The sequence below is a fragment of the Aphelocoma coerulescens genome, chromosome 18, assembly GCF_041296385.1.
Source record: "Aphelocoma coerulescens isolate FSJ_1873_10779 chromosome 18, UR_Acoe_1.0, whole genome shotgun sequence".
NCBI lineage: Eukaryota > Metazoa > Chordata > Aves > Passeriformes > Corvidae > Aphelocoma > Aphelocoma coerulescens.
Window position 1 is genome coordinate 2,218,718 of NC_091031.1, and position 26,977 is coordinate 2,245,694.

The window sequence follows — 26,977 nt, forward strand, 5'->3', positions numbered from 1 at the left end:
TAGCCAAGGCAACCCCAGCGTGGCTCCTGAGTTGGCTTCATGGGCTATTTGTAGACTATGGAAAGAGCTGAGTGCACCTAGCCTCAGTTTGTTGCTCGTCCATAAAGGAAAAGGTTTCTTGGACAACTCGGCAGCGAGGATATTCCAGCAAATTGCCTTCCACAGAAAGCCAGCCTTGACTTTGTTATGATTGCTGTGGAAATATAATCCCACTCATCAATTAAATGCTGCTCTCCAGGGCTGGAACATTATACATGTTCATGGGGATGGAATCCCTGGCAATTCACTCGGCTAGCTCTGTATTCATGGGCATTAGCCTTGGAAAAGAGAATGTGATTGCTTGAATAAATTCAGCCGCCACCTCCAGCAGCCCTGGATCAGTTGACAAGAGTCAGTGTGGCTAGAAGAGGGGCTCAGAAATAGGTTGCCATGGAAATCCTAAATATTCAGCCCTCGGCAGGGGGATTCAGATGGGATACTCAACAGAAATAGCCCAGCCCTTGCCAACCTCAGAGCTGACCCCTTGGTCCTACAGGGATCTTACTGTTACTGAGGATCAGAAAGTTGGGGTTTTTTCAAAAGTGTTTGAGTAAGGAAAAATCAGAATTTTCACTGACATTTGTAATTCCAGGTCCTGTATTCCTTGCAGATCTCTCCCAGAACCTCCCACTGCCTATGCACAGTCTCTCCAGTGCGGTTACATTATTTTTGAGCTGTCTGGATGCAGCCAGCTCCACAGGCCAGAGGGCAACTGCTAATGGGCTCTGCCCACTGAGCTATTGCTGCTCAGCAGCAGCCCTTGGCCTGAGGGTGACCTGTGCTCGCACACCCCCCGGGGCCAGCCAGCACCTGACCCCTTGGTTTATGGTTCTTGTTCTGTGTGACTGAACATTCTTAATAATTCAGAACGGCTCCATGGCTCTGCTGTTCCCCCAGCACAGTTGCAAACTTTACAACCCCAAACACAACCTGTAAATAGATTTCCCTCTGGGGCAGAATCCAGCAGCTGTTCAACAACAGCCAACACCCCCCCAGAGCAGTTTAGCACCAGGACTAATGTGTGTCCTACCTCATTAAGCTGAGGCAATTCAGGCTGGAGACAAATTCTTGGCCCTGTGCTGGTAGAGCAGCACAAGAGCCCAGTACTGGGGGCATTAAGCACTCCTGGGGTTTAAAACCTGTGTTTTTCACAAGGGAGGAGAAACTGAGTTCCATAGAGCATAGTGGACATTGTCTATGGACATTGGGGTGCTGGAGTGACCCCAAAGAGGAGCAATTGAGGTAGGAAGGGTCTGGAGCACCAGGAGTGGCTGAGGGAGCTGGGAGAGGGACTCAGCCTGGAGAAAAGAAGGCTCAGGGGGGACCTTGTGGCTCTGCACAACTCCCTGACAGGAGAGTGGAGAGAGGTGGGGTTTGTCTCTTCTCCCAAGTAACAAGGGATAGGACAAGAGGAAACAGCCTCAAGTTGTACCAGTGGAGGTTTAGATTGGATATCAGGAAGAATTTCTTCCCAGAAAAGGCTGCCCAGCCCTGGCACAGCTGCCGAGGGCAGTGGTGGAGTCCCCATCCCTGGAGGGATTTAAAAGCCGTGGAGACGTGGCACTTGGGGACATGGGGCAGTGGACTTGGCCATGTTGGGTTAATGGTTGGACTCAACGAGTTCAGAGGTCTTTTCCAACCTCCATGCTTCCATAACTCTATCCTAAAAGCAGCTTTGGGGCAGGAACATTGTTTCCAACAACTTTTCTTCCAGAAAGAGGTGTTGGAGATTTTGGACACCTGTTCCCTTTGTGGAAAATGCCGGGAAAATAGGGGGCAGGAGGCTGGGGGTCGAGGTCAGGCATGGGTCAGGTGTGGGTTGGACACGGAATGGGTGCGGGTCCGGCGGGGGTCGGGCGAGGTGAGGGCATGGGTTGGGCGTGGGTTGGACACGGGATGGACACAGGGCAGGCAAGGAACAGGCGCAGATCGGGCACAGGGAAAGGTGGGCATGACGTGGGCATGGGTCAGGCGTGGGTCAGATGCGGGATGGGTGCAGGATGGAGGCGGGATGGGCATGATGCTGACGCGGTGCGGGATGGACGCAGCTTGGACACGGGATGGGTGCGGGATGGATGCGGATGGAACACGGGATGGGTGCGGGACAGAGGCGCAGGGCTGGGTGTGGGATGTTCCCGGGGCGGGTGTGGGTGGGACACAGATGGGACACGGGCTGAGTGCGGGATGGATGCGGATGGGACACGGGATGGGTGCGGGACAGGGGCGCAGGGCTGGGTGCGGGATGTTCCCGGGGCGGGATGGATGAGGATGGGACACGGGATGGGTGCGGGACAGAGATGCAGGGCTGGGTGCGGGATGTTCCCGGGGCGGGTGTGGGTGGGACACAGATGGGACACGGGCTGGGTGCGGGATGGATGCGGATGGGACACGGGATGGGTGCGGGACAGGGGCGCAGGGCTGGGTGCGGGATGTTCCCGGGGCGGGATGGATGCGGATGGGACACGGGATGGGTGCGGGACAGAGATGCAGGGCTGGGTGCGGGATGTTCCCGGGGCGGGTGGGACACAGATGGGACACGGGATGGGTGCGGGACAGAGATGCAGGGCTGGGTGCGGGATGTTCCTGGAGAGGGATGGATGCTGATGGGACACGGGCTGGGTGCGGGCCAGGGGCGGGCCGGCCGCAGGGCTGGTGCGGGCCGGTCCCGGGGCGGTGCGGGCCGGCGCTATCCCTTCAGCACCACGGCTGCTCCGGAGCCCGAGCGGGAGCGGCTCCGGCAGCGCTGGAAGGGAAAGCCCCGACATCCCCCGGAGCCAGCGGGATGAGCTCAATCCCCCGCCGTGCAGAGCGAAATAAAAAAAGAAAATGCCCTTCTCGGTTTAGGTTTCATATGGGCTTGTGCTGGAAAACAAATTAACCTAAGAGGATTTGGGGAATTCGAGCCGGGAACAGAGGACAAGGTGGAAGTGTCTGAGTTTTGAAAATGTGCCCAAGGCCCCGAGTGGCAAATCCTTTTGCTGAATGCTCTTGCTAAGCCCTTTCATCAGCACTGAACGAACAGAGAGAAAAGGTGCTTTTTTTTGCTTTGAGTTAGCAGAAAAGATTAGCTGCAAACTGTTTTCAGTAAAATACTGGTTGTGCTTTCTCCTCTTCTCAAAAAATGTTTCTGCTCATAGAATTTTATCAGAAGAAAACTTAGAAGCCACACAATCTGTGGATCTGAACTGGTAATTTAGATTAAACTGTCATTTGGGTTAATGAAGGTTAGAATTAATTTGTCCAATACACATCTCTGTAACATTAATAATTAATTTTTGTTTCATATAACCATGGAATGCTTTGGTTTGGAAGGGACCTTGAAGCTCATCCCATGGAGAGAGGGAATTTCTAAACTCTGGTGGAAAAGTTTGCTTAAAGGACTGGATTTCTCTTCCTCCAATAGTTCGTCATTTACTTTTGGCAACTTTCAAGTCTTTGTGCTGAACAAAGCAAAGAATTGTGCAGAGCAGATTAAGAATTTTTAAAAAATCTCCATCAAGAAGAGTCGAGAAACAGGAGCAGGAAAATGTTCTTGACAAAGCACCCTCACATCATGTGCACAACACCTCAACGTTTCATGTGCTACCATCCCATCTTCCTGCACCTTAAACCCCTTAATTTTTAAGATCTCTAAGTGATGTTTCAGTGATAGACCAGTGTTGTGTATTCTGTACATTGCAGTGGCTTTCAAAACGTGTGAAATAATCTCTGCATCAACAGCTTGTATTTTATTTACTTTGCATTTCAAAATGCAAGAATAATAAAATGCTTTGTTGGTTCAGTGGTGGGATCTGACTCGGGTTAACAAAGGAAGTGCTGTAAGAGCCTCAGGTGCCCTTCCTGAACTCTCCCAACAATCACCATCTCTTCACCAGGGCGTTATCAGCCACAGCCTGTCCTGGTTCCACAGCTGTAAAAGCAGACAGACACAGCCCAGACTGCACAACCCTTCCCTAAATTTTAATTTTCCTGCTTTCTATCACCCCAGCGATTTCTTGGGTGCTTCACCCTCGGATCAAGCGAGGAGTGTTCCTTGCTCTGGGATTCCTGCAGGGATTTTTTGGCAGAGCTCGGAGCTCCTGTGCAGCTCTGACAGCACTGCCAGCAGAGGGGGAGAGTCAGAGACACAGAGCTGTGATTTCATCCCACATCCTCCGAACTCAGTGGGAATATCCTCAATAAAAAGGAGGAAAAACTTCCCACCAGAGATGCTGCTGTGATATTTTCCCCAATCCTTTTTTTCTAGCTCCCATCCACAACCCCAGCTTCCCTTGCTGTTTGTTCTAAAGCATTTATCACTTTTGCTGAACAATTTAAAAAAAACCCTGCAAAAGGCCACATCTGACCTCAGGAATCCTGATGAAGATGGGAAAAACCCTCCTGGAGCAGAACGAAAAGGCTCTGAGCAGCTTTGAGCAGAGGCTGCTGCCTGCCAGCCCTCGTGGCCCTGATAAATCTGCATTTGATCGTGAGCTCTAAGTCCTTAAGCACATTGTAGAAATGGGGCAAATCCTCTTTGGGAATTTACTGACTTAAAAAAATGAAAAGCAACATAATTCCATTTATTTTAACATTATTAGGTGCCGGAAAAGAAACCCTGATCGTATCATGGGATGTATTTCTGTTATGATCAGTGCATTTTTACACTTCAGTGCTGGGACACAAAGGAGTTTTTTGCTGTGGGAAATAAGAAGAAATAAGAATAAGAATTCCTGGAGTGAGGAATAAAAAGCAGTTCCTACTTTGCTATCTTTTCCCCAAGAAAATCGAAGCTATTCGTTGTCAGGATATTGGCACCGAGCTTGGATGGGGCAGTGGTGCTGGAAAACGAGGTTTTCCTGCCTTTTTTTCCTGTCTCTGAAGCAGAATAAGGTGAAATCCAATGTGTCCTATCCTTCAGTATCAGCAGAATGGGTTTGGGACTGGCTTTCCAAAAAACCAACCCAAAAAATCCCAAATACCCAACTAAACCCCAACCAACCAATGAACCAAAACCCCTCCATAGCTCCAGGTCCTGCTGCACTGGGAATTTTGCTGCTGGCTCTCACACCAGCAGAGCCAGAAGTTAACTCAGGCACAAGGAGCTTGTCTGCTTTTGCTGCAGGCAAAATAGAATCGGGCCACCTCTCCTTTCCCACCTTTTTCTCCAGAAGATCCCTCTAGGAAGCTCCTTTTCCACTTTTTTGCCTTGACCACTTCAGCTCTGAAGCCGAGATGAGGCGGCTGGGCTGGCCTAAGGGATTGTCCAGGAGGAAGCCATGAACTCGTCCCTGTCCCTTCCTGGGGTGCGTTTGCTCTCCCCAGCAGGCAGAGCGTCCTCTCCTGAGAATTCCAGTTCTCCCTGCTCCATTGGCTCCCTGGCTCCCTGACAAGATCTGGCTCTTCAAAGCTCTCCTTCCCCTTCTGATGCCATCACATTTGCATTTCGTGGCACCCAGAACAAGCCCGGCAAATTCCTTTAAAGTCCAATTTGTGCTTTGTAGAATTGCCAGACTGGGGAAAAAAACTGCTCAGGAAATGGAGAAATCTGTGGGCTCTTAACAAACTTTAAACTCCTGATAAAAACGATGACAAATTCATCCTCTGCTGACCCAGGTCACCTTTGAACAGACACAAGGTTCTTTGGCAACTTGCCAATCCCCCCATTCTTTCAGAGCCCAGGTTTGTGTTCTTTCTGCTTTCTTTGCTTGTTTATCTCTTAATCTTTGGGTGAATTGCAGCATCTGAATCTGGCCATTGTAGAAACAGGTTCAGAGCTTCCCAGCTGACTTCTCACTTAATTCATAGCCAAGGTTCCCATTTCCTGGAATCAGGCAACTCTGCATTTATTTTTTCTGTGTTTTGATTTAGAATTTCAGGGTCACTTGGACCTGTGCTGACAATATTCCAATAAATACTAATTTATGCCACCAAGAATCCCATTCATTCCAGGATTTTCCAGCGGGGGAGTAATGACTGAAGTATCCATTGGCCACATTATCATCCCTTGCTAAAGGTGCCTTGATCCCTTAAATAAGCAGCTGGGTCTGAACACAGAATATCAACGTTTTCCTCACCAGGCAGAGGCACAGAGAGGAGGCTGCACCCAGCTGTCCCTAAGGCTGAGATGTTCTCTGCCTACATGGGGACACACCTGTCCTACAGGATTTACTCCCGGAGCAAAATGGTATTGGGAGCAGCAGGAGACAGGAAAGATTTGGTTCTTTTACTGGTTTTTCAAAGCCCTATTTCTATTAAAATGTTGTGGGTTTTGGAAATACATAGTATTTGTCAAATAGGCAATTACACAACACAACTGTCAGCTACTTTTTGGGTGTCTTTAAGTACCTGTTTAAACTTTCCCTCTCAGTCATCATCCCACTTTCCTTCTGTGCTCTACTTCAGCTAAAGTTCCATTCTATTATTTTCCGTGTCAATTTATGTCGCAGCAAATGGGAAAAAAGTTTGACCAAGTGAATCCTTCCCTCTGCAGACCCGTTTTGAGCCACCACATAGCACACACATGTGAAACATTATTTAAAAACGAATATTCATGATTTAAAAACAAATACTCACAGCTTAAAACCAAGTGTTCCCACCATATTGACACAGCAACCAGAACAAACGTGAGATGAGTGTCCCTGTCCTCTCTGCGCTGTGCTGAGGGAATTTGCCTCAGCAAGAACTTTTCTACTAGAATTCACTTTACCCAAGAGCAGAGAGAGAATCAAAGGTGCAGGATGAATGCAAATGGTGCAGCTGGAATTGGTGAGCTCAGTGAAAGGACTGCTGTAAATACAGATTTTTCTCTGGTGCAGTCCTGCCTCTCCACAAGGAGAAAAAACCACAGACCTGGACAGACTTGAGCATAAAACATGAGAATATAAAAATTATTAGGAGAGCAAAAAAAAACAATTACAGAACAAGGCTGTTGGTGTGGAGAAAAAAGCAATGGAAAACAGGGAATAAATAAATTCACAGCGCACACCCTTTAACTGTGGGTACAGACACTTCCGTTTGGGTCAGATTAGGATGAAATCAGCTGGATGTGTGCAGTGATTGAATTGAAAAAGACACAGTTAAGCAAAGCTGGCTTCTGCCGGGCTGTTCTGCCCCAAGAGAAGAGCAGAAACCAGGAATGTGCAGCTGCTTTGCCCTGTGCAGGAGTGGAAAGGACACAAAAGGAGCTTTACCTTTGCTAGGGCTGCCACGAGGAAGTTCTTTGAAGGTTCCTTCGTGTCTCACTGCCAGCAGCTCCGCAACTGTGCAGAAAAACAGGGGCTGGGTTAATAATAAAGAAAGGCACGAGCTGTAAACTCCAAAGAGTCCGGTTAAACATTGACTCCAGTCCTTGGGAGCAAGCTCAGAGGGTCTGCCCGGCTGCCTGCGGCATCTTGAGGAAGGGAACGTCCAGCCTGGAGCTCAGCAGCCTCCTCCCAGCTGGGACACTCAGAGCAGGGAGCTGGGGCCACCCTGCACATCCAGGTGAGGCTTTCGAAGGCAAGAAGCAGGGAATTCTCCCAAGTAATAGAAGGCCTTCACCATTCAAATGGTACTGCAAATATTTACCCATGGGACTGGGTTTGGAGCTACCTGCTGATAGACAACTTGAGAATAAACAGGTTCAGATTTCTTGTGCAATCCCATTTTATTTATTTTTTCCTATAAAAAGTCTTCTGTTTCTAGATTAGCATGAGGTTAAGGGAAGGACTTCCAGCCTACACAAGAAGTGCAATCTCCTTTTCTGTTGAAGTCACGGACCCTGTCCTTTTCTGTGCTGAGGGAATTTGCCTCAGCAAGAAGTTTCCTTCTAGAATTCACTTTACCCAAGGGCAGAGAGAACAAAAATCAAAGGTGCAGGATGAATGCAAATGGTACAGCTGGGCTGGGTGAGCTCAGTGAAAGGACTGATGTAAATACACAACTTCCCAGAGTTCCTGGCCCTCCACAGGGAGGAAAAGACACCTGGAAAAAGGTGAGGGTGGAGCACAACCCTCATCCCTACACAGGAGGTCTGCAGCCTTGTGGCCTTTCAGAAGGGTTTTAGCTCCTACTTTTCCCTTCTCACATCACATTCAGGCTGTTTATTGACGATTAAAGCAGGCACTGAAAGATGAATTTAAACCATTCGGATTTCTGAGTATGATTTGTGCAACCCCTGCACAGAGACCATGTCTGGATCTTGGATATGAAATGAGAAGAGAAACCCAAATCTAAAGGACGAGACAGGAATGAGCTGGTCTGAGGTGAAATGTGTCTAAATTCAAGGTGGGTTTGTATTTAGGTAAAAGAGGCAGCTTTGATGCTTTTCAGGCCAGCTCAGCTCTCCAGCCCTGCCCTGCAGCGAGGCACCAGCTCTGACCCAGGAGAGAGGAGCACAACTCCCCGGAGCTGCACAGCTCAGGGGAAAATGCCCTTTTTTGTCTGCTCTGGTGCCACTCTGCACTCGGGGAGGTGTCACCAGTCTCTGCCTGGGCATTTGCACAGCCCCAGATACTCTGGAAATCCAGCCCCACTTTGGTCGTTCTGTAATACAAATTAATAACAATAACTAGACTTGACTGCTTGACAAAAAGCAAATAGCTCAGAAAAAGCTGTCTTAAATCTTTCTATCCCACTTCCCCAGACCAAAAAAAAATCTACAAATGTTATTTCTTTTGGCAGCTGAAACCTAATCCTACCTTGGTTAACATAACAGAGAGAACAGGAAGCACTGCGAAGGAATTTTTCATTCCCTGGGACGTCTTTGATCCCACTCCCCTCCCTTTTCCTATCAGGTAATTTTCAAATCTCGATGTTTCCACTTAGTCTACGGATCTTCTTGTTTTGTCTACTCCGGGCAGGCCTTATTTAACTTCCATTTCAGGGATGAAAAACTGCTCTGCGTTGAGACTTTGCTGTTGTGTAAGCCGGAACCTGAGAACTCCAGAATCCAGGAGGGAATCCGGCTGAAATTCGCAGCCCTGGCTGGTGGAAAACCAATCATGGCTTTGCTTTAGCACAGGCAAGAGGCATTCCAACATCACAGAAACCCTGAACAAACCCTTTAAGCATTTTCTCCTGGAGCCACCACTTTTTGTCACTTAGTTCCACTCCCTGACATATGGAGGGAATTTTTTCACCGTTCTCCATCTCGATTTGTGCCCATCTAAAATGTGCCAAGCTCCAAACAAGTTAATGACTGATTAACATCTGGGGTTCTGGAGGAATTTGTTGACCCTTTTTCCAGTTCCACACAGAATTCAAGGCTGCATCTATGCTTTGGACAATAAAAAAATTCGTAATTAAAATATTGATGACCTTGGAAGGGCTTAATTACCACAGTGCAGCCTCCTGCTTGTAGCCAAGACAAGTCTGGAGCACTCTGAAACAGGAGAGGACATAACAATCATAAAATTATTATCTTGGAGCAGGTAACACAACAGAGGGATAAAATGCACATCTGAAAGAATTCAGTATTTCTGTGCAAGTGAAAATATTGATACCTTGATTTTTACTATTTATACTCCTCATCTACACTTTTGCTGTTGTAGTTTCACTTTTCTTGCAGAGCTCCAGGCAATAGAATCTAGAGGATCATTGGAAAATAGGGGTAAAAAGGCATCTACAAGAGAAACTTTTGCAAACTGTGAATGTCAGGAATGGGGCAGGAACCTCTTTACAAACATTCCACGATGGGAATTCCACAGGCAAACTGCACATCACTTTATCGATTTTATTAAGAAGCTTTTCCTGGCAATTACACTGAGTTTCTCCCTTTGCAGTTTAAGTCAGTTGCTTCTTCTCGAGTACTTTCTTCACTCCAACATTTCCGTGAACATCTTGCAGCTGCTCCTGGTCAAAGACACAACAGTGACAGATTTATCTGCAAAAGAGAGAACATCTGTCCCATGTCTGATGGAAAACGTCCCCTGCCCTCTGCCTCAGTGCTCCAACAATACCTGTTCCCAGGGAGGATTTAGCTCTTGATTAAAAAAATACTTCACAGTCCCAAAATTCTGTGAATCCCACCCCACAGTAAGGAAAAAGTGTTCAAAAAACGTGGATGTGGCACCAAGATTTAGTGGTGAACTTGGTGGTGGTGGGGCTGGGTTGAAGGTCGGACGTGGTGATCTTAAAGGTCTTTTTCAAATTTAATGATTCCAGGATTCTGTGAAAACTTAATCTCATTTTGTGGCTAGCAAGCCAATGATTTCAACCAGTAGAATTCTACCTCACTCAAGATTAAGAAAGAAATTAAATAAAATACAATCCAACAGGAAAGTTTCAATGAGCAATTTTTTACTCACGTATACCCAAATCCTGGTTCCAGGAAACTGCTGCTGATAGTCCTCAATGGAGTAGCAGGAGTTATAGCCATAATTTCTTGAACCTCCCACTACATTTTTATTTTTAAAAAAATTTCTAGCTCATAATATTCCTCTCAAGCACAGGGTGGGATTCTTGGGGTTGTTCTGTGCAGGGCCAGGAGCTGGACTCGATGATCCTTGTGAATCCCTTCCAACTCAGGATTTTCCATGATTCTGTGATCCCTCACACTGTGCGTGCTCCCAGCTTTCTGCTGGAATGACTGACATTGGTTTTCTTGGGAATAACAAAGAAATATTACTTGCACTGAATAGTGCATGATAACCAACAGTGGTTCTGTCACCCATGCCTTCATTCCTTTATTCCCTTTATCCCTTTATTCCCTTTATCCTTTTATTCCCTTTAGCCCTTTATTCCAGGCTATAACTGGAAGCCACTGGAACAGAGGAATTCCTTACCTGATTCCCACTCCTGACTGCAGCACTGGAGACAGACTCCAACCTTTTATGTCCTTTTCCTCCTCTCCTTTTTCTCCTTTACTCAAAGATGGCCAATTTTTCTCCTTCCTTCTCTTCCCTTCCAGTTACAGTAAAAGCCACAAGAACTGACTAGATGGCAGAGCAGATGGAGAAATTCCCTCCTTTTTCTGACTGTAACTTGTGAAAATCCAGGAATGCTTCCATTGTTGCCCTGTGTTATAATAACCTGCCCAAGATGAAGGTGGATTCGGGGTCATTATTGACTGCACTGCTGCTGAAACAAGGACATTGCTCTGAGCTGCATTTACAAAATGTCTATCCACTGCTCTGCATTCTGCTTCCAGCTGTTTACAGCTCCCAGTGCCTGGAGCAAACAGCTGGGAAGGACTTTGGGACTCAGTGGCACTCTCAGAACTCGGTGGCACCCCCAGGGCTCAGTGGCACTGTCAGGGTCAGTGGCACTGTCAGGGTCAGTGGCACTGTACCATCAGCCAATGGCAATAGTGTGGGGTTTATCTGATAGCAAATTCGAGAGAGAGAGAAATAGAAAATAGGTGAGGGCACAGAAAGAGGGTGACAGGGATGGAATAAGGACAATATCACCACTCTGTGGGTCCCAGTGATGTTCTGTTGATCCTCTGCAGCTGGTCTTCTTGGTGGTGAAGGTTCTCCCGAAAAGCATGGAATAGTCCAAAGTCCCAGTCAGGTATCTTCAGAGAGGCTTCTTTGGTTGTAGCTTCTTTACAGAGTTTTTGTAACAATGGGCAGAACTTTTTTATATCAATGTTTGAGGCAGGAACTGCTTCAGTCTGACACCGACTGTGCCTGGAGTGAGCAGGACAAAGGCATCGATGGGGGTTGGGTGTCACCTGGGAGACTCCAGAGGGGCTGTGCCTGGAGGGTGGATGTGCCCCAGCCCTGGAGTGTGGGGGGGATGGGCTGTGCCTGGAGGGTGGATGTGCCCCAGCCCTGGAGTGTGGGATGGGATGGGCTGTGCCTGGAGGGTGGATGTGCCCCAGCCCTGGAGTGTGGGATGGGATGGGCTGTGCCTGGAGGGTGGATGTGCCCCAGCCCTGGAGTGTGGGATGGGGGATGGGCTGTGCCTGGAGGATGGATGTGCCCCAGCCCTGGAGTGTGGGATGGGCTGTGCCTGGAGGATGGATGTGCCCCAGCCCTGAAGTGTGGGATGGGCTGTGCCTGGAGGGTGGATGTGCCCCAGCCCTGGAGTGTGGGATGGGCTGTGCCTGGAGGATGGATGTGCCCCAGCCCTGAAGTGTGGGATGGGCTGTGCCTGGAGGGTGGATGTGCCCCAGCCCTGGAGTGTGGGGGGGATGGGCTGTGCCTGGAGGATGGATGTGCCCCAGCCCTGGAGTGTGGGATGGGCTGTGCCTGGAGGGTGGATGTGCCCCAGCCCTGGAGTGTGGGGGGGATGGGCTGTGCTTGGAGGGTGGATGTGCCCCATCCCTGGAGTGTGGGGTGGGGGATGGGCTGTGCCTGGAGGATGGATGTGCCCCAGCCCTGAAGTGTCCCTTTGTCCATGGGAAAGGGACCTGCAGAGGCTGGAACCTCTCGGTGCCCTGTGTGGGTGACTTGTGCCTCATCAAGGACACCTTGGGTTCCTCCCCACTCATCCATCAGGACAGAAAAAAGAGTTACAGCCCTCAGCTTCCACGGTTTCGGGATGTAGCAGAGGAAGGATGGGCTGAACTCGCTGCAAACTGAGCAAATTAGATGGAGATCCACAACTCCTCTTTTTTTCCACATTAAAGGGTCCATTTGCCATCACCTTAGAACAATTCCCTCCTGTTCTCACCAGTTCTCTCCTTGGGTTTTTGAGGCTGTGAGAGAAAGGGAGATCAGAAAAAAGAAGTGGCAGTTTTTTGTTATTTTTAAGTGAAGGAATAAGCTTGGAAAACATGACCCCTCACTCCCTTTGTATCTGAGCATCTCCAGGACCATCAGATCCTTCTCATGCACAGGACCCCTGTCCTGCAGGTCCTGGTGTTCCATGGGATATTGCCTATATCCTTCCGTGTTTCTGGGATTTAAGAGAGCACAACTGACAGGAAAAAGAATTTTAGAAGGTCATTGGGGAAAAACAAACAATCAAAACCACCTCGGCAGGACTCTACAGATAATAAAACCTAATGATTTTTTATTTCCAATTTAATCTTTGCGCTTTCTTATGGAAAGAGTTTATTTTGGGGTGACAGCTCTTCATTAAATAAAAAAAAGGAACAATTAATGGAACAAAACCGGAATGCCAAACCGTGCTGCATTGTCAGATCCTTTTATGCAACTCTTCCAGTAGCCCTAATGAGCTGTAGGCCTGTGTTTTCCTGCCTGTGTGCCTTCCTGGCTTTCAAAGTGCCAGGATAGGAATTGTTATTTTGAAAAGCAACACAATAAAATTTTATTAGACAGAGCAGGCTGGTTCTGTCCTGGGCTGGCCCAATGGCAGCGCTGGCCGGAGGAAGCCCCAGGCCAAGCACAATAAGGAGAGAAGCTCTGGAATGTGACACTGGCATTTGTCTCCGATGGATTCCTCACCTTGGAAGGAAGACCTCACTCCGCAGGAAACTCTTTCTTCTCGTTCATTGACAGCTGCAAAATAAGAGAATTGTTCATCCATCAGTTGTTGTGAAGACAAAAATAGCTTGGAACCCCACCAAGAGCCCCTTGGCAGCCCAGGAGAGCTCCCCTCGCTGCTGCCCTGGACTCTGGGCTGCACTTTTGGATGCTTTGGTTAAACTTTTAAATGTCCTGAGAGCTGTGACCTCTCTCATTTCTCTCTGCGGTCTCTTGCAGCCTAAGAAACAGTTTAAAAAGTTTTTCCTAAAAACTCTCAGCCCTTTACAAATAGTTGTTGAGGTGTTTCTTTTTCCTTTCACCTGCCTGATTTTAATTTTTCTAATTCTTTGGCATATCCAGTGGGTGGAAAATGTTGTAAATTAGTAAATTCCTTTCTTGTACTGAGCTGAAAAAAGAGCCTAGGATCAGCTTCAGGTTTCACATGACTGCAGCCAACCCTGGTGCTCACCCACATATAAAAATGCAAATGATATTTACCTGCCAAGAAGAGGTAACATTTAGTAGCCAAATTCATTGTTATAAGGATTCATAAATGCTGTTTGCATAACACAGCACCATAATCAGATTTTTTAGCTGGGCCTGTAATGAGATCTTGTAAATTGGCTGTTATCTGAAGGGTTTATTTTTATTAAACAAGTAAATAGCACAGTCCAGCAGCTTTCCCGTGGCCAGGCTGCCACCTCTTCACAAGCTTTTTTTTCTTTAACAGCCCCCTTTGGTGCCTTTCTCCTTAGGGAATTCCTGGCTCTGTGCAAGGAGTTCAGGCACCTTTCCCAGGAGGAAACTCCAGTAGGTGAGACCACATAAAGGCACATTTTTCAGGAATATCTGACAGAGTTTACCCCCAGGCCAGGCTTGATACCCCCAAGCTTCACACAAAGGGTACCTGGGATGTTTTCAGACCTTTGAGAGGAGGGTACAAAACCCCAAACTGGTGTCACTGAATGAATGTGCAAGAACTTCTCAAAGAATCCATTTTCTAAATTTAACTTCACTTTAGTCATTGCATTTCTAATGAAAGTAATTAAAACCAACACAAAATATTGTCTGAAGAGCATATTTATAACATATAATTTATAGTAATTCCTGCTTTAGTGGAGGCCATGACTGACAAACTGGAAAAGTCCTGATTTTAATTTTTCTCAGGAACTCAACGCTTGTCTCAACAATCCCAACCCAGCTGTTTTCCTTATCAAAACAAAACACACCTCTGTGCTGTAAAAACTGACATGGGAGTGGGGCAAGCGGTTTTCTTGTGAACTGGAGGAAGTTATTCACCTGTATTCTGGGAATGAGCGTGACCTGAGCTTTCCCACGGAGACTGGAGCAGCTCCTGTCCATCCCATTTTGTGCTCCTCGCCGAGAGGTTCGCGGGAGCCGAGGGCTCTTGCCGGTTTTGATTAAAGACTCAGCGAGGCCAAAACCACAGATCCCAAAACCTCTTCAACTTTCCCAAAATACAGCTCTTCATGGGAATTCAACATCTGTCTCTGCAATGAGCTGAGCTGAAGCTTGACCTCCACCACCGGTGAGCTTTGGGAAAGTTCGTTTCCTCTTCGAAGCTGGGTTTGCTCCCTCAGGAGGAGCTATCCCAGGAAATCACTTGGGGTGTTGATAAACCCACAAATAATGCTTCTAGGTGTTCTATATCCAGGCTGTTTGGTGCCAAAGTGTTGTATCCAGCTCCCTCCAGATGATATCTATTTAGTGAACAGCCGTGTGCGAGGCCTCGTGCACCTAAAGGAATTAACAGCAGTGGAAACTATTTGAGGAATTGCAGGTGAGGCATTTCCCTGTGCCCAGGGGGATTTCTGACCTGCTTTTCATAATGAAGATGGTGTTTTCACAAGGTCACCGACAGCATTCAAACCTGTCCCAAGAAACGCAGCCAGCAAAGATCTGGGATCAAGGAGAGAAACAATAGGAATAATATTATTGTATCCCTCACCCCGTGGATAAAGCGGGCTGCGTGTCCAACTGCAAACATCCAAGGGATGATTGAGGTTCTCAGGGATGCTGCATCCCCAGAGGATCCAAACCCTTTCTTTCAGGATGCTGAGGTGTTACACAGTCGTGGTGGGAAGGTTCTCCAGAAAAATCCCTATTTGTCTTGCATGGTGTGTGTGATGTTAGCAATGCCAGCAGGCAGAACGCCCGGGCAGCTCAGCATCCCTCCTGTGCCTCAGCACAGCAGGGAGCAGCGCCCTGCCAGCAAGGGAAAGGTTTGCTTTAGCAAGCACAGAGAAGTGAATAAATAAAATAAGGTGAAACAAGGCAAATCATTGAATTAATACGAAGATTTCTATCTCCCAGATATCACAGACACGACTGAGTAGACAAACACTGTGCAGTGTAACCTCCTTGAGCCCTGAAGCAGCAGTTCTGTGTGCCACTAATGAGCTGTGTCAATGTCCCGCGGTGGGTGAAATGACTGCAACAGGGAATCACCTCCATGATTTGCTGCTCTGGAGTTCAGCTCCTGTTAGGGGGAGTGAGGGGCACTGCATCCCAAGGGAGCAGGAGAATGGGAGTGCAGAGCGTTCCGTGGCTGTTCCTGAGCCTGGTGTAGCTGCATTAGCGACACCCAGCCAGTAATCCCCAGGTCAGACACGCACTGCAATTTCCATCCCATAATTGCACAACGAGACACCCTGGGCCGTGCTTTTCCAGGGGATTATTACACTCCACTGAAAGCTGGAGTCGCTTGGCCTTTGGCCTCCCAGAACCACCCGAAGCTCTCAATAATCTCCAGGGCTCTGCTCCCTGTTGTGTCTCTCTCAGACAAATGGAAAACACATTTTCACTTCAAACTAATCCCCATTAAACAGCACCAGGCAAACCCTTGAGCTGATTCTAATAAAAAAATACAAAAAAAAAGAACATATTTAGAAACAAATTAGCCTTGTAAGTGAGGCACTGCAGGATCGTTCTGTGAAAGCGCTGCTGGACAGCTGGGATTTGCTGCTCCGAGGGTGTTCCTGGGCCTGAGTGACAACAACCATGGGGAGCTCAAGCTCAGGGATGAGCTGGGCTCTCCACAACCAGCTCAAGTCTTGATAAAAATTGGTGGAGGGGTTTCTCAGTGCTGGGAAATCACACAGCATTGTGGGGTTTGGTGAAAAAGAGGAATTCTGAACAGGCTGGTCCAGAGAAGGGAGCTCTCCCTGGCTCCTCTGGGTGCTGTGAGGGGTACCCATCATGGGAAGGACATGGAGCTGTTGGAGAAACTCCAGAGGAGGCACCAAAGTGATCAGAGGGATGGAGGAAGGCTGAGAGATTAGGGAGTGTTCAGCCTGGAGAAGAGAAGCTTCAGGGTGACCTAATTGTGGCCTTCCAGTGCCTGAAGGAGCACAGGAAAGATGGAGGGAGACTCTTGACAAGGGTGTGGACAGGACAAGGGGAAGTGGCTTCAGACTGACAGAGAGGAGGTTGAGATTGGATATTGGGAAGGAATTTTTCCCTGTGAGGGTGGGGAGGCCCTGGAATGGATTCCCAGAGCAGCTGTGGCTGCCCCTGGATCCCTGGCAGTGTCCAAGGCCAGGCTGGAGCACCCTGGGACAGTGGAAGGTGTCCCTGCCCAAGGCAGGGGTGGCACTGGTTGTGCTGTAATGTCCCTTCCCACACAAACCATTCCCTGAGCCCATGATTTAGCAAAGTGTGTGCTGTGATTTACTGAGCAGAGTGTTACGAGTAAAAATCTCAGCTCTGGGATTTTTGTTGGTGAAGCCCAAGAAACTGATTTTTCCAGGATGATCCACTGAGCCCTTCCATCTCAGTACCATTTTTCCTGGGCCACCTTCAATATTGCATCAATGCTGCCCCAACAGACGGCAGCTCCTGCTCTGCCAGGTCTGGAATCCAGCCCCCAGCACCGCTCACTGCTCCACAAAGGTGAAGCATTCCTGTGCACCACCTTTGCCAGTGTGTTCCCCAGGGAATCCATTTCTCCCTGATCGCTGCAGTGATCCGTGCACACAGGGAGCATTTTTGGATCTGTGTTTCCAGCTGTGGCGTTTGGAACGTGGAGCAGAGCTCGCCTTCCTCGCCAAGCATTGTTTTGAACATCGCTTGTGAGGGCTGGGGTTGGTTTGGGGCTGGCCTTTTCTCTGTTGCTGTTTTTGGGAGCGAAGGGCTCTGCATGGAAAATGGCTTGGTGAGCTCTCTGTTCTGCTCCCCTGGAGCTGATGTGGTGCTTATTTTTAATTCTGCATTCTCTGCTCCAGGCACTGGTTACATCCAGAGATCATTTAGGATGTGCAAATGTCTTAACAGCCTATTCCAAAGCCCACTGAGGCTTTCTCTTTCCTTCAATAGGCTTTGATTGGGCCACAAGTAAACAACCATGAAATCTGAGTTGTTTTAACCTTTGTTCTACCTTTCTCCTTTCCTGCACTGACTGTGTTACTTCATTTGTTACCTCACACCTATTTAAAGATAAAAATTCTTCCAGCTAAGAGTCATGGCTTTAATTTTTCTCTTTTTAACTTTTACAGATTTTGATTTATTAGCTCTAACCACCTTCAATGGTTTAGACTTGTTAAGTAAGTGCAAACGCTGAGTTAATTTTTGTCCCCACGCCTTTGCAGAAATAAGAATGTGGAGGATAAATCTCTCAAGGGTTGGCTTCTATTTCCCCTGGCTCAGGAGATGGACAGCACATGCCCCCCTTATCCCAGGCTCCTGCCTCAGGATGGAGGAGGGGAAGGCTGTGCTTGAGGAGGGGCTGTGCTCTCGTTTTTGAGGAGATGAGGAACAATATCCACCTCCTTTGGCCCATGGAAGATGTTCAGGAGGCCTTTTGCAGGTGAATTTTCTGACTGGCCATGTGTGACCACCTCCATTCCTGTCCCTTCTCTCTGTTCTCTGCCCAGTCCTCCTGTTCCGCTGGGCAGCACATTTCAGGATCCCAGAATCCCAGGATCCCAGAATCCCAGGATCCCAGAACCACCAGGTTGGAAGAGACCTCTAAGATCATCGAGTCCAGCCCATGCCCTAACACCTCAACTAAACCATGGCACCGAGTGCCACATCCAATGTTTTTTTAAACACAGCCAGGGATGGTGACTCCACCACCTCCCTGGGCAGACAATTCCAGTACTTCACCACTCTTTCTGTGAAAAACTTCTTCCTAATATCCAACCTGTATTTCCCATGGTGCAGCTCCAGACCGTGTCCTCTCGTTCTGTCAGTGGAGAAAGAGACCAACCCCCTCCTGGCTCAAGCCGCCCTTCAGGGAGTTGTGGAGAGTGATAAGGTCACCTCTGAGTCTCCTTTTCTCCAGGCTAAACAACCCCAGCTCCCTCAGGGTTCCCAGTTCCTCACAGGGCTTGTGCTCCAGGCCCCTCACCAGCCCTGCCACCCTCCTCTGGATGCGTCCTTCCTGAACCCAGGGGCCCAGAACTGGACACAGCACTCGAGGTGCAGCCTCACCAGTGCCCAGTACAGGGGAAGAACGACCTCCCTGCTCCTGCTGGCCGCACTGGTTTTGATCCAGGCCAGGATGATGCCGTGAGGTGCTCAGGGAGCAGCAATTGGGTGAAAAGGATGAGAAAATGGCAAATTCAGTCTGCCTCACCTGCCCTGCTCACCACGAGCACTGGCCACTGGCACGTTCAGAGGGGCAAAGCTTTGCACTTTCTGTCCCTCTGCACAGGGAACTTTTCCACTCATCCAAACACTGGCTTGCATTGTCCCATCCATTATGGAAATTCGGTGCCAGATATTTGACAGTGTCTTCATTCATCCTGCAAATAGGAAAATGGATTACAGTGTGTCGTGTTACCTGCAGGCCCTGCTCGGCCCTCCCTGGGGCAAAGAGGAGTACTTTTATTCTTCTAGGCAATCCTTTCTGGAAAACAGGAAAGTTTCCAGCTCCCAAAAGTCTGTGAGGGTCACAGGCTTTGCTTTGCAGTGGTTAAATTCAGATCAGACTCAGTGTTATACCCTGCAGCTACACTGGGGCCGCTTACTCAGGATTTAATGGCTTTTATGATGGTCTTAGTTGGCTTGAACAGAAATAGTTAGCAAATAGTAGTTAAAATTCAAACAGCCATTAAAGTCTGGTCCTGACAAGATGCAACTACTCTGTTCCTAATGGACTTTTCCCCACAAGGACACATTTGTTAAAGGAAAATGTTTGAAATATTTGGCTGGTTGACAGTGGAAAAAAAAAAAAAAAAGGAGAGAGCAAATTCTAAAGTTCTGAGGAAGCTGAGGTGGCAGGATCAGTCTGCACACATCAGCAAGATCCCTGACCAGGAGAGGCAGCAGTGCCCCTAGGAGAGTTTTCCATGAGTTGTCTTTATTTAAACAGACCTGTGCTCACACATCCCCTTAGCTGGTGGGGACTGCTTGGAGAAAAAGCTGCTGGAAGTTCCAGGAGTCATGTTTGACCACTCCTTCAGTCAAATAAAACCTCTCACTGCTGCTGGAGCCTGGAGCAGCTCAGCACTGCTCTGGCACACCAGCTTATCCTGTTTGGGAGGAGAAATCGAGTCAGAAAGACTCAGGGGCCTAAAAGTTTGATGTCTAGAGCTGCACATGGTGTGGCAAACACCATGCCCAGAATTTGGGACAAGAACTGGGAGGTTTGGCATCAATTAATGAAGGCAGAAGCACCTGCACAAACTGCAATCTGTAGGTAAAGAGAATTTTGGTTTAGTTCTTCATTTAGGAGCACTGAAGCTGCAAACAAGCGGGTATTTTCCGTCACAACAAAGCTGATTCTTGGTTTTACACTGGATTTATTCCTTGTTGCTCCATGTAAAGGTTTGGAATACAAACTTCCCTGAATGGATCAGCACCTGGAGCCCTCCTGTGGATGAGCAGAAGGGTTTAATGAATTTTCTTTATTTGCCAACACAGAAACATATCCTAGAGGTGACAACACTCAGAATTTTCCATCTGACCCACCCAACCATTCAGCTCTTCCAGCTGTTCCAGGAGCTTCGTTGGGTTGAGTGCATAAAGGGCTGGAGGCAAAGGTGTGTTTTGTACTCCATGAATCACTTTGTTCAGAGCAGGTGAAAGTGAAAATAATAGAAACACCTTCTTTTAAAACTGCAAGTAGAAAAGAGATGGGGAAAAACCACCTAGGAGTAATTAAACTTAATTTTGTTTCGAACTGATGCTGGTGTTAGAAACCATTCCAGAGCTACTCTTTGCATGGTTTTTGCAAGTTCTCTCTACCAAATGGGCTCTGGAAGTGACAAGTAGAGATCTAATAAACCTCCTGATCCTCCTCTGCCTCTGGAGTAAATTTATTCCCAGTGCCTGTGATTTGTTGATATTTTTAATGAAGTTTTTTGCTCATGGTTCTCGCACTTCCAGTTCTCCAAATATCCATGTTCAGGTTGTTTTTCTGCCACGTGCTTTCTGTTTCAACCTCTGAGTACCTGATCTGAGTGTGCCATTAAGGGACTCATTCCCAAATTGCTCAAAGTTCTAGAGCAAAAGCCAAAGTCTCTTATCCTTTCTCTCCCATCACATCCACATTCCAGAAATCTCAAAGGAAGCTGAACACCTTTCAAAATGAGGACCCATTGGCACCTGGCCAGACATTTTGGCCAGGTTGAATGTGATTTAAAGCTCAGTAGGCAAATTACCATCAATATTAATGAGAGCAGGTCTCCCTGGTCTTCCAATCTTATCAGCCACTTGCTTATTTCTTAATTTTATTGTATTTTTAAAATAGATTTATTTTCACTCAACAAAGACATTGTGCACACACAATATTAAAAAAGATGTTTTAGTGAAGAAAAACCTGATCCTGTGAGCCAAGGCCCCTTTTTCTTCTAAATTCTGCACTGTGCTTGCCCATACTGCGCCATGTAAGTCATGAGCAATAATAAAAACATCTGGTGTGGCTTTCTGCAGCTCGTTTCACGTCAGCTGAAGGCTGAGAGATAAAATTCAGCCCTGACAGACCACACTCAGCCTTTGTGTTTCTACCCCCAAAACTCGTTTTTAACTTAAAGTGGATGTTAAGAAGAGGGAGAAACCTTCATTCTCACCTATAAAAGTTGCAGCTGTTTTCCTGTTTTTATAGAAAGCAGTGGGCAGATTTGCTGTAAAAGAGTCAAAGCTCTGCTGCAAAGAGTTGTTCACCTTGAGGGGTGATGTCAGAGCCATAAATAACAGCACGGGAACTGGAGATGTCCTTAAAGGCCCATTAAGAATGATGTGAAAAGGAAGTGGGAAACAGAGAAACGAGCGTGCTCTGCACAGCAGGCACATGCTAAACATCCCTGTAATATGGGAGTCAAGAAACACCGGGGGAAAAGAAAGAAAAGGGAGGAAAGGAAATAACAGAATTTCTTCTTTGGAAGTCAGTTGTGCATTCTGACACGTGGCAAAGAAGGGTTTCAGAGGTATCTATGGTTAAAGGACTACTGATGCATCCACTTTTTAGTGCCAGTTTCAGGTTTGGTGTTTCATTCTCCTCAATAAAAAGAACTATGCAGAATATCGAAGTAATTGTTATATTTGAAAAGGAAAAGACACTTAGAAAGAGTAACTTATAGTAATACAACAATAATAATTTCCTGTCTGGGAATATTTCCTCTGATGGAGTCTAGAGCTGGATTAATCTTTTTCCTCTGTTCATAACCACATCTTCCTCTTTCCCCCTTTTTTTTCTGTGTTATATTCTGATCATGTAGCAAAAATTCTTGCTATTGCCATTTATGCTCTGACACTGTGTGTTATTAAATTTCCATCTCACTGCCATTACTCAGTCCCTTGGGACTGCTGGGTTCTTCCCCTTTGGTATTTCCCTCCTCCAGCATCTGTGTTTCAACCCTGACTTTTCAAGAAGTTCAGCATCGTCGGTGAAAATTTTAAAATGAGTTTAATTTGAGGATTGATCCCAAGGAGCCTCATAGCAGCATTCCTGTCTCGTGTGTTCCCTTTGACTAAAACACCCTCTCCTTCCATCTCTTCTGCTAGGCTGGATCTTTAGTTTAATGAGTATCTTGGATTTTTAGTTTAATGAATATCCTGCATCTTTGGTTTAATGAATATCTCTGCATGTGGCACTTCAGGTAAATTTGTCTCCCCTACCTGGAGAAGCTCAGTAAACAGTTAGCAGTAAACAGGTTCACAATTAACCACAGGTGACCTTGGGAAAACCTTCTCTGACTCTGATCCCTGCTCCTGGACAAGTCTCAGTGCCTGGCAGTGACACACCTACAAAATATTCCGTGTGCTCCACGTGCTCCTCTCAGCTCCTGGGGCACATTCTCCAGGATGAGAACAGCAGGAGAACTCATTTGCCTCCCTCTGTCCCACCACTTTCACCCCCCAGGATGGCTGGAGCTGCTCTGCTTCCACCTCCCCCCCACGCCAGCCTGGTATTTGCAGCTCCAGCAGGGTTTGGCTCCTTGGAGAAGACAAAAGGGAAAGCAGCAGGGAAGGGAGAGGGTAAAAAGCTGAGCTCTGTTCCTAAAAACCAGCAACGTAGTCAGAGGAGGTGAGTTCTGTGGACATGGCTTCCAAATGGCATCCTCAGCTCATTTTTGTGGTTTCGACTTGAAAACTCTTGCCATGGCTCTCTGAGAAGAACAGCTGTCTACCAAATGCTCCAAATGCCTCGAATTAGCTACCCAAGAGCACCCATCTGAAGAGAAGGGCTGTGCTGGCACTCGGGAGCAGCAGGCTTTTATGACACGTCATTCTTTGCTCTGTCCTCGTTCAACCTCGCATTGTTTCCCAGGCAGGGCATATCTTCTGCATTAGAGCAGGAGTCATTATTGGGAAAACGTGGGGACTCCAGTAATTGTCCTTGTCCTCGCTTGTGTAACCTCGGCCTCAGCTGCATCCCCTCCTTTAGCACCAACGGTGACACTGCTTTCCTCCAAGGAAATGGGAACCGAAGAGTGCCAGGGCAGAAAGAGGAGCCATCCTCAGCGCTGGTTCTGCATTTTTTGTTACAGAGTTGCTGCAAACTTTTTAATGAGGAGAATAAAGGAGAAACTGCATCCCAAAGTTTTCTGCCACCGTAGCTCTGGGAGGTTTCAGAGCAGAAATTTGCTCCAGGTTTCCCGTGATGACCAAGTTGCTGGTTAATGACAGGCGTGTTCAGAACTGAGTCTTTCATTCCTTATCACGGTCCCACAGGGGTTTTTGTGAGCCAAAAAGATACTCAGGTAATCAGAACTCATGGAGCAATCTGCTGTCAGCCAAAAGCACTGACACTCTGCTGATTTCTGCAAGTTGTTACCATGGAAATGGGGTCTTTCCATGCCAGGAGCATCTCATCAGAGGAGTAAAACAAAGGGGACACTCACCTGTGTTCGATTTTTGGCATCAGGAGTGCAAAGGCCTTGCAGGAGCGTGGACCCCAGAATGTTCGCTTTGGATGGAATCAGTTCTGCTTTTGTTTGGTTCAGTGTCTACTGGCCTTTAAGGGTTTGGGGTTTTCTGCCAGGCACAAATGGAAAAAATGGCCTCTTCCTGTGGGAGAGGGAGCCAAAATCTCTACTGGTAAAAATGGGGGTTTGTTTATTTAAATCTCATCTCTGTCAAAACAACAGGATGATCTTATACTTGTAACTGACACTTCTTCAGGAGGGAAAGTGCTCTCAGAAAAGCTGGAAACTGGTCCAGTGCTCCTTTCCAGCAGACATCCCACCAGTCTGGAAGTCTTTGCTCTCCTCTCACCTCCTGGTGTACCCCAGTGTAGATCCCACTGTGGCACCAGGCTCAGCAGGGAATTCTGCTCCTACAGAACAATTCCTGCTTCTCAAGGCAAACTCCACCAGATCTTTAAAAACAGCCATGGAAGGGAGATTTAAGTTACATAAGTGAGGGTTTTTTTTTCAAGTCTAAATTAATCAGTGGTCAGCTGAAGCCATGTGTGACACAAGGAGTTCCAGCAAGCTTAAAAAATCATGCCAATATTCTATTTCCAGAGATTCATTATGCACATATCATTTTATTAATCCACTAAATCTGTGATGACAATGATCTCTTATCCTTTTATTTGTACAAGGCAGAAGAGTCCTTATTCATCCCAGCAGCTTATAGGCACTGGATGATAATAATAGCAGTAGTAATTTGTGCCTCATAGTAACGAATTTCAGGGGTTGCTTTGTTTTCTAAAAGCTGCCTTTTCTTCTCGCTGAATTTTGCTGCCACAAAGTTTGTGGCAGGCTTATTATTTTAATATTATCACTTCGGGAGAGTAGGAGCTAAGTTTGGTGCATTCAACACTCCAGGCTCTGACTTCACTGCCAAAAATCCTGCGTGGATTCGAAAGAGACAAAGGCTATAGAGCAGGAAGATCTGCAATTCAAACGGGTTTTTCTCTGTGGGATAGCTGTGAAATGTTTGCTTGCAGATGCAGATTCAGTGCCCAGCTTGTTTGTTCACAGCTTTTTCAGGATATGAAGCCGTTGTGACCCACGGATCTGATGAGCTGCAAAACACAGACAAGGGAATCCTGCCCAGTAATTTGTGTATTAATTCAGTAACTCATGTTCTAACTGCACATCAGAAACCCAGGCAAGAGTCATTTTCCTTCAGAAATGCAGGAAACACTGGATTTAAAGATATATTTAATACTAATTCATTTCACACTATTCACAGCTATTCATACAGGCTGTGCAAGTGCTAAAAAAGTATTTCCTGAGATCCTTGGTTGTGACAAATGTTTCCAGTTCTTGTCATTTGATCAGCACTTTAATAACCCCGTAGATAAACGGGTGATGTAATGAATGAGCTCATGCACTTTAAACTTGAGCTGAATATAAAAACCTCACTTAAATCAAATGAAAATTTTGTAGGATAGAGGCGTTCTCAGGGGAGAATGCAGACAGCACTTCAGCCTTCCCTCAGAGAGCTGCCACATAAACCTCTGCTGGAAGGAAATGTTTCAGTGCTGGAAGGCAAACTGGGATTGCTGGTAATCCACCGGTCTGTGTGCTTGTTCACCTCTGCTCTTGCGTCCTTCCCCAGGGTGAGGAGGGAGATAAGCACCAGTTATTTTTCCCCTCTGAACTGCTGCCTTGGCTGCCCTTGAGCTCAGCAGCTCTCGTGCACATTCCAGATCCGTGTGGGATCCAAGGGACACCTGCCCAGGTCCCTGAGGAGCTCTGGGAGCACCTCCACCCTCTCCTTGCTCGTCACCCTCAGCCTTCCTCCCCCATCTGATGCGTCCTTTCTCTCTGCAGGGGCTTTATAGGAAGGTGACTCTGGGAAGTGTCATTGGGAAGGGTAACTGGGGATTATGGTGTGTCCCTAACATGATTTGACAGCCTGGGCCACCTTCCTGTCCCTGCAGAAAATACGTGCTGCTGTTTCCCTTCCCTTGCCCAAATACTGCTTTTCTGAGCCTGGTTCTCCATGGTGGAGCTCTTTTTATCCAGATCAGTGTAGATTAAGCAGGATTATAAAACCAGATTTATCCAAGGCCATAATACTGTAGTTGCAAGGAGCACTTTCCAGTGGCTGTGAGGTGCTTAATCTTTTAGATTAACTAGAAATATCTATGGCTTTAAACCGCTGGTTTGCGTCACATCCCGAAAGCTGCTTTATGTTGGGAAACATTAGAACAGTGATTAAAAAATTGTCTCTGCTGGTGGGTTCTGCACAAAAACTGGGAGGGGAGAGCATCAGTTCTTGACAGTTGAGTCCATCTTTGTCCCCTCAAGTAGCCAGGCTTCCGTGTGTGGTGGAAGCAGCAGTGCTTCCAGGAATGGTGGAACATTTCCTGGGGGTGTGGGAAGAGAGAAGGGGAACACCAGGACATGCACTCTTACCACTGCCTCTTTGGCCCTTTAGAGCCAAATATTAGCCAGAAAATCAAAAAGCACCTAAATAAAGCGGGTATGGACCAGCAGGAAGAGCTCCACTGCAGCCTGCAGAGCACCTTTTCCTTTCTCCCTCTGCTAACCTCCATATCCTCCCACCTTTTCCCATCTTGTTCCACTTGCAGAGATTCCTGATTCCAGCCCGTTCTGAGACACACCAGGTCACAACAAGAGACACAGGTGGGAGATTCAAACTGCAGAATACCCACGCCAGGGAGCCCACCTGGAGCTGGACACTCCAGTGGGACATCCTGTGCCTGGGTGGCTCGTGCCCTGGTCTGGAATGGTTTTTCCACCCCCAAACGCATTCCCTTCTCCCTCCAGACTGTTGGCAAAGAGGTAACAGGGCATCTCCTCTGCCTGCCAGATGCCTGCACAGGGCTTGGAATTTTTGTGAATTAATAAAGTCACCCACAAGCGCCTGGGACTTTTTATTGCCTGTGCAGCCACTGAGATCATCGGGACAGCAGTGAAAACTCTGTCCAGGTAGGAGAGGCTGGGAGTGCTTCTCCTGGTGATAATATTCTAAAAAAGGAAACAACCAGCAGAAAAACACTTCTATAAATTTGTTTAGAGAACATCCAGTGACCGTGAATCCTGCTATAAATATCCCAGGCTATAGGTTTCAGGGATTCTTTACCGGATTGGTGCCGTGCCTTGTCACAGACCTTGGTAACAGGAGCCTCATGATGGTTGTGATAAACTGTTTTTATTCCTTATCTCCCTCTCTTCCCTCCTTCCTTCCAGCTCCACCAGGCTTTTACCCGTAAT

At 47.4% G+C, this 26,977-nt stretch overlaps 2 protein-coding genes across 6 annotated transcripts in view; both read right to left on the minus strand.

The window, feature by feature from the left end:
* Positions 1–7,297, minus strand: part of KCNJ16 (potassium inwardly rectifying channel subfamily J member 16) — a 35,108-nt gene extending 27,811 nt beyond the window's left edge. For 3 of the 4 annotated variants that reach the window (XR_011155838.1, XM_069032989.1, XM_069032990.1), the window contains exon 1: positions 7,212–7,297. The gene's annotated coding sequence lies outside the window, so the exon portion shown is untranslated. The remainder of the gene's footprint in view (positions 1–7,211) is intronic. The other variant, XM_069032991.1, reaches the window with a different exon arrangement.
* A 2,422-nt stretch (positions 7,298–9,719) lies between these two features.
* On the minus strand, positions 9,720–15,084 carry LOC138120041 (uncharacterized). Of its 2 annotated transcripts, XM_069032457.1 has the most exons (5): positions 14,676–15,084; positions 13,356–13,409; positions 10,785–12,643; positions 10,308–10,602; positions 9,720–9,883 (listed from the first exon to the last, which is right to left on the minus strand). In XM_069032457.1, exon 3 carries the CDS (start codon positions 12,434–12,436, stop codon positions 11,405–11,407), a length of 1,032 nt encoding a protein of 343 aa, XP_068888558.1. In that variant the 5' UTR covers positions 12,437–12,643; positions 13,356–13,409; positions 14,676–15,084; the 3' UTR covers positions 9,720–9,883; positions 10,308–10,602; positions 10,785–11,404. The 2 variants fall into 2 exon arrangements, with proteins under 2 accessions (XP_068888558.1, XP_068888559.1); XM_069032458.1 differs by lacking the exon at positions 10,308–10,602.
* Between the last annotated feature and the right edge of the window lie 11,893 nt (positions 15,085–26,977).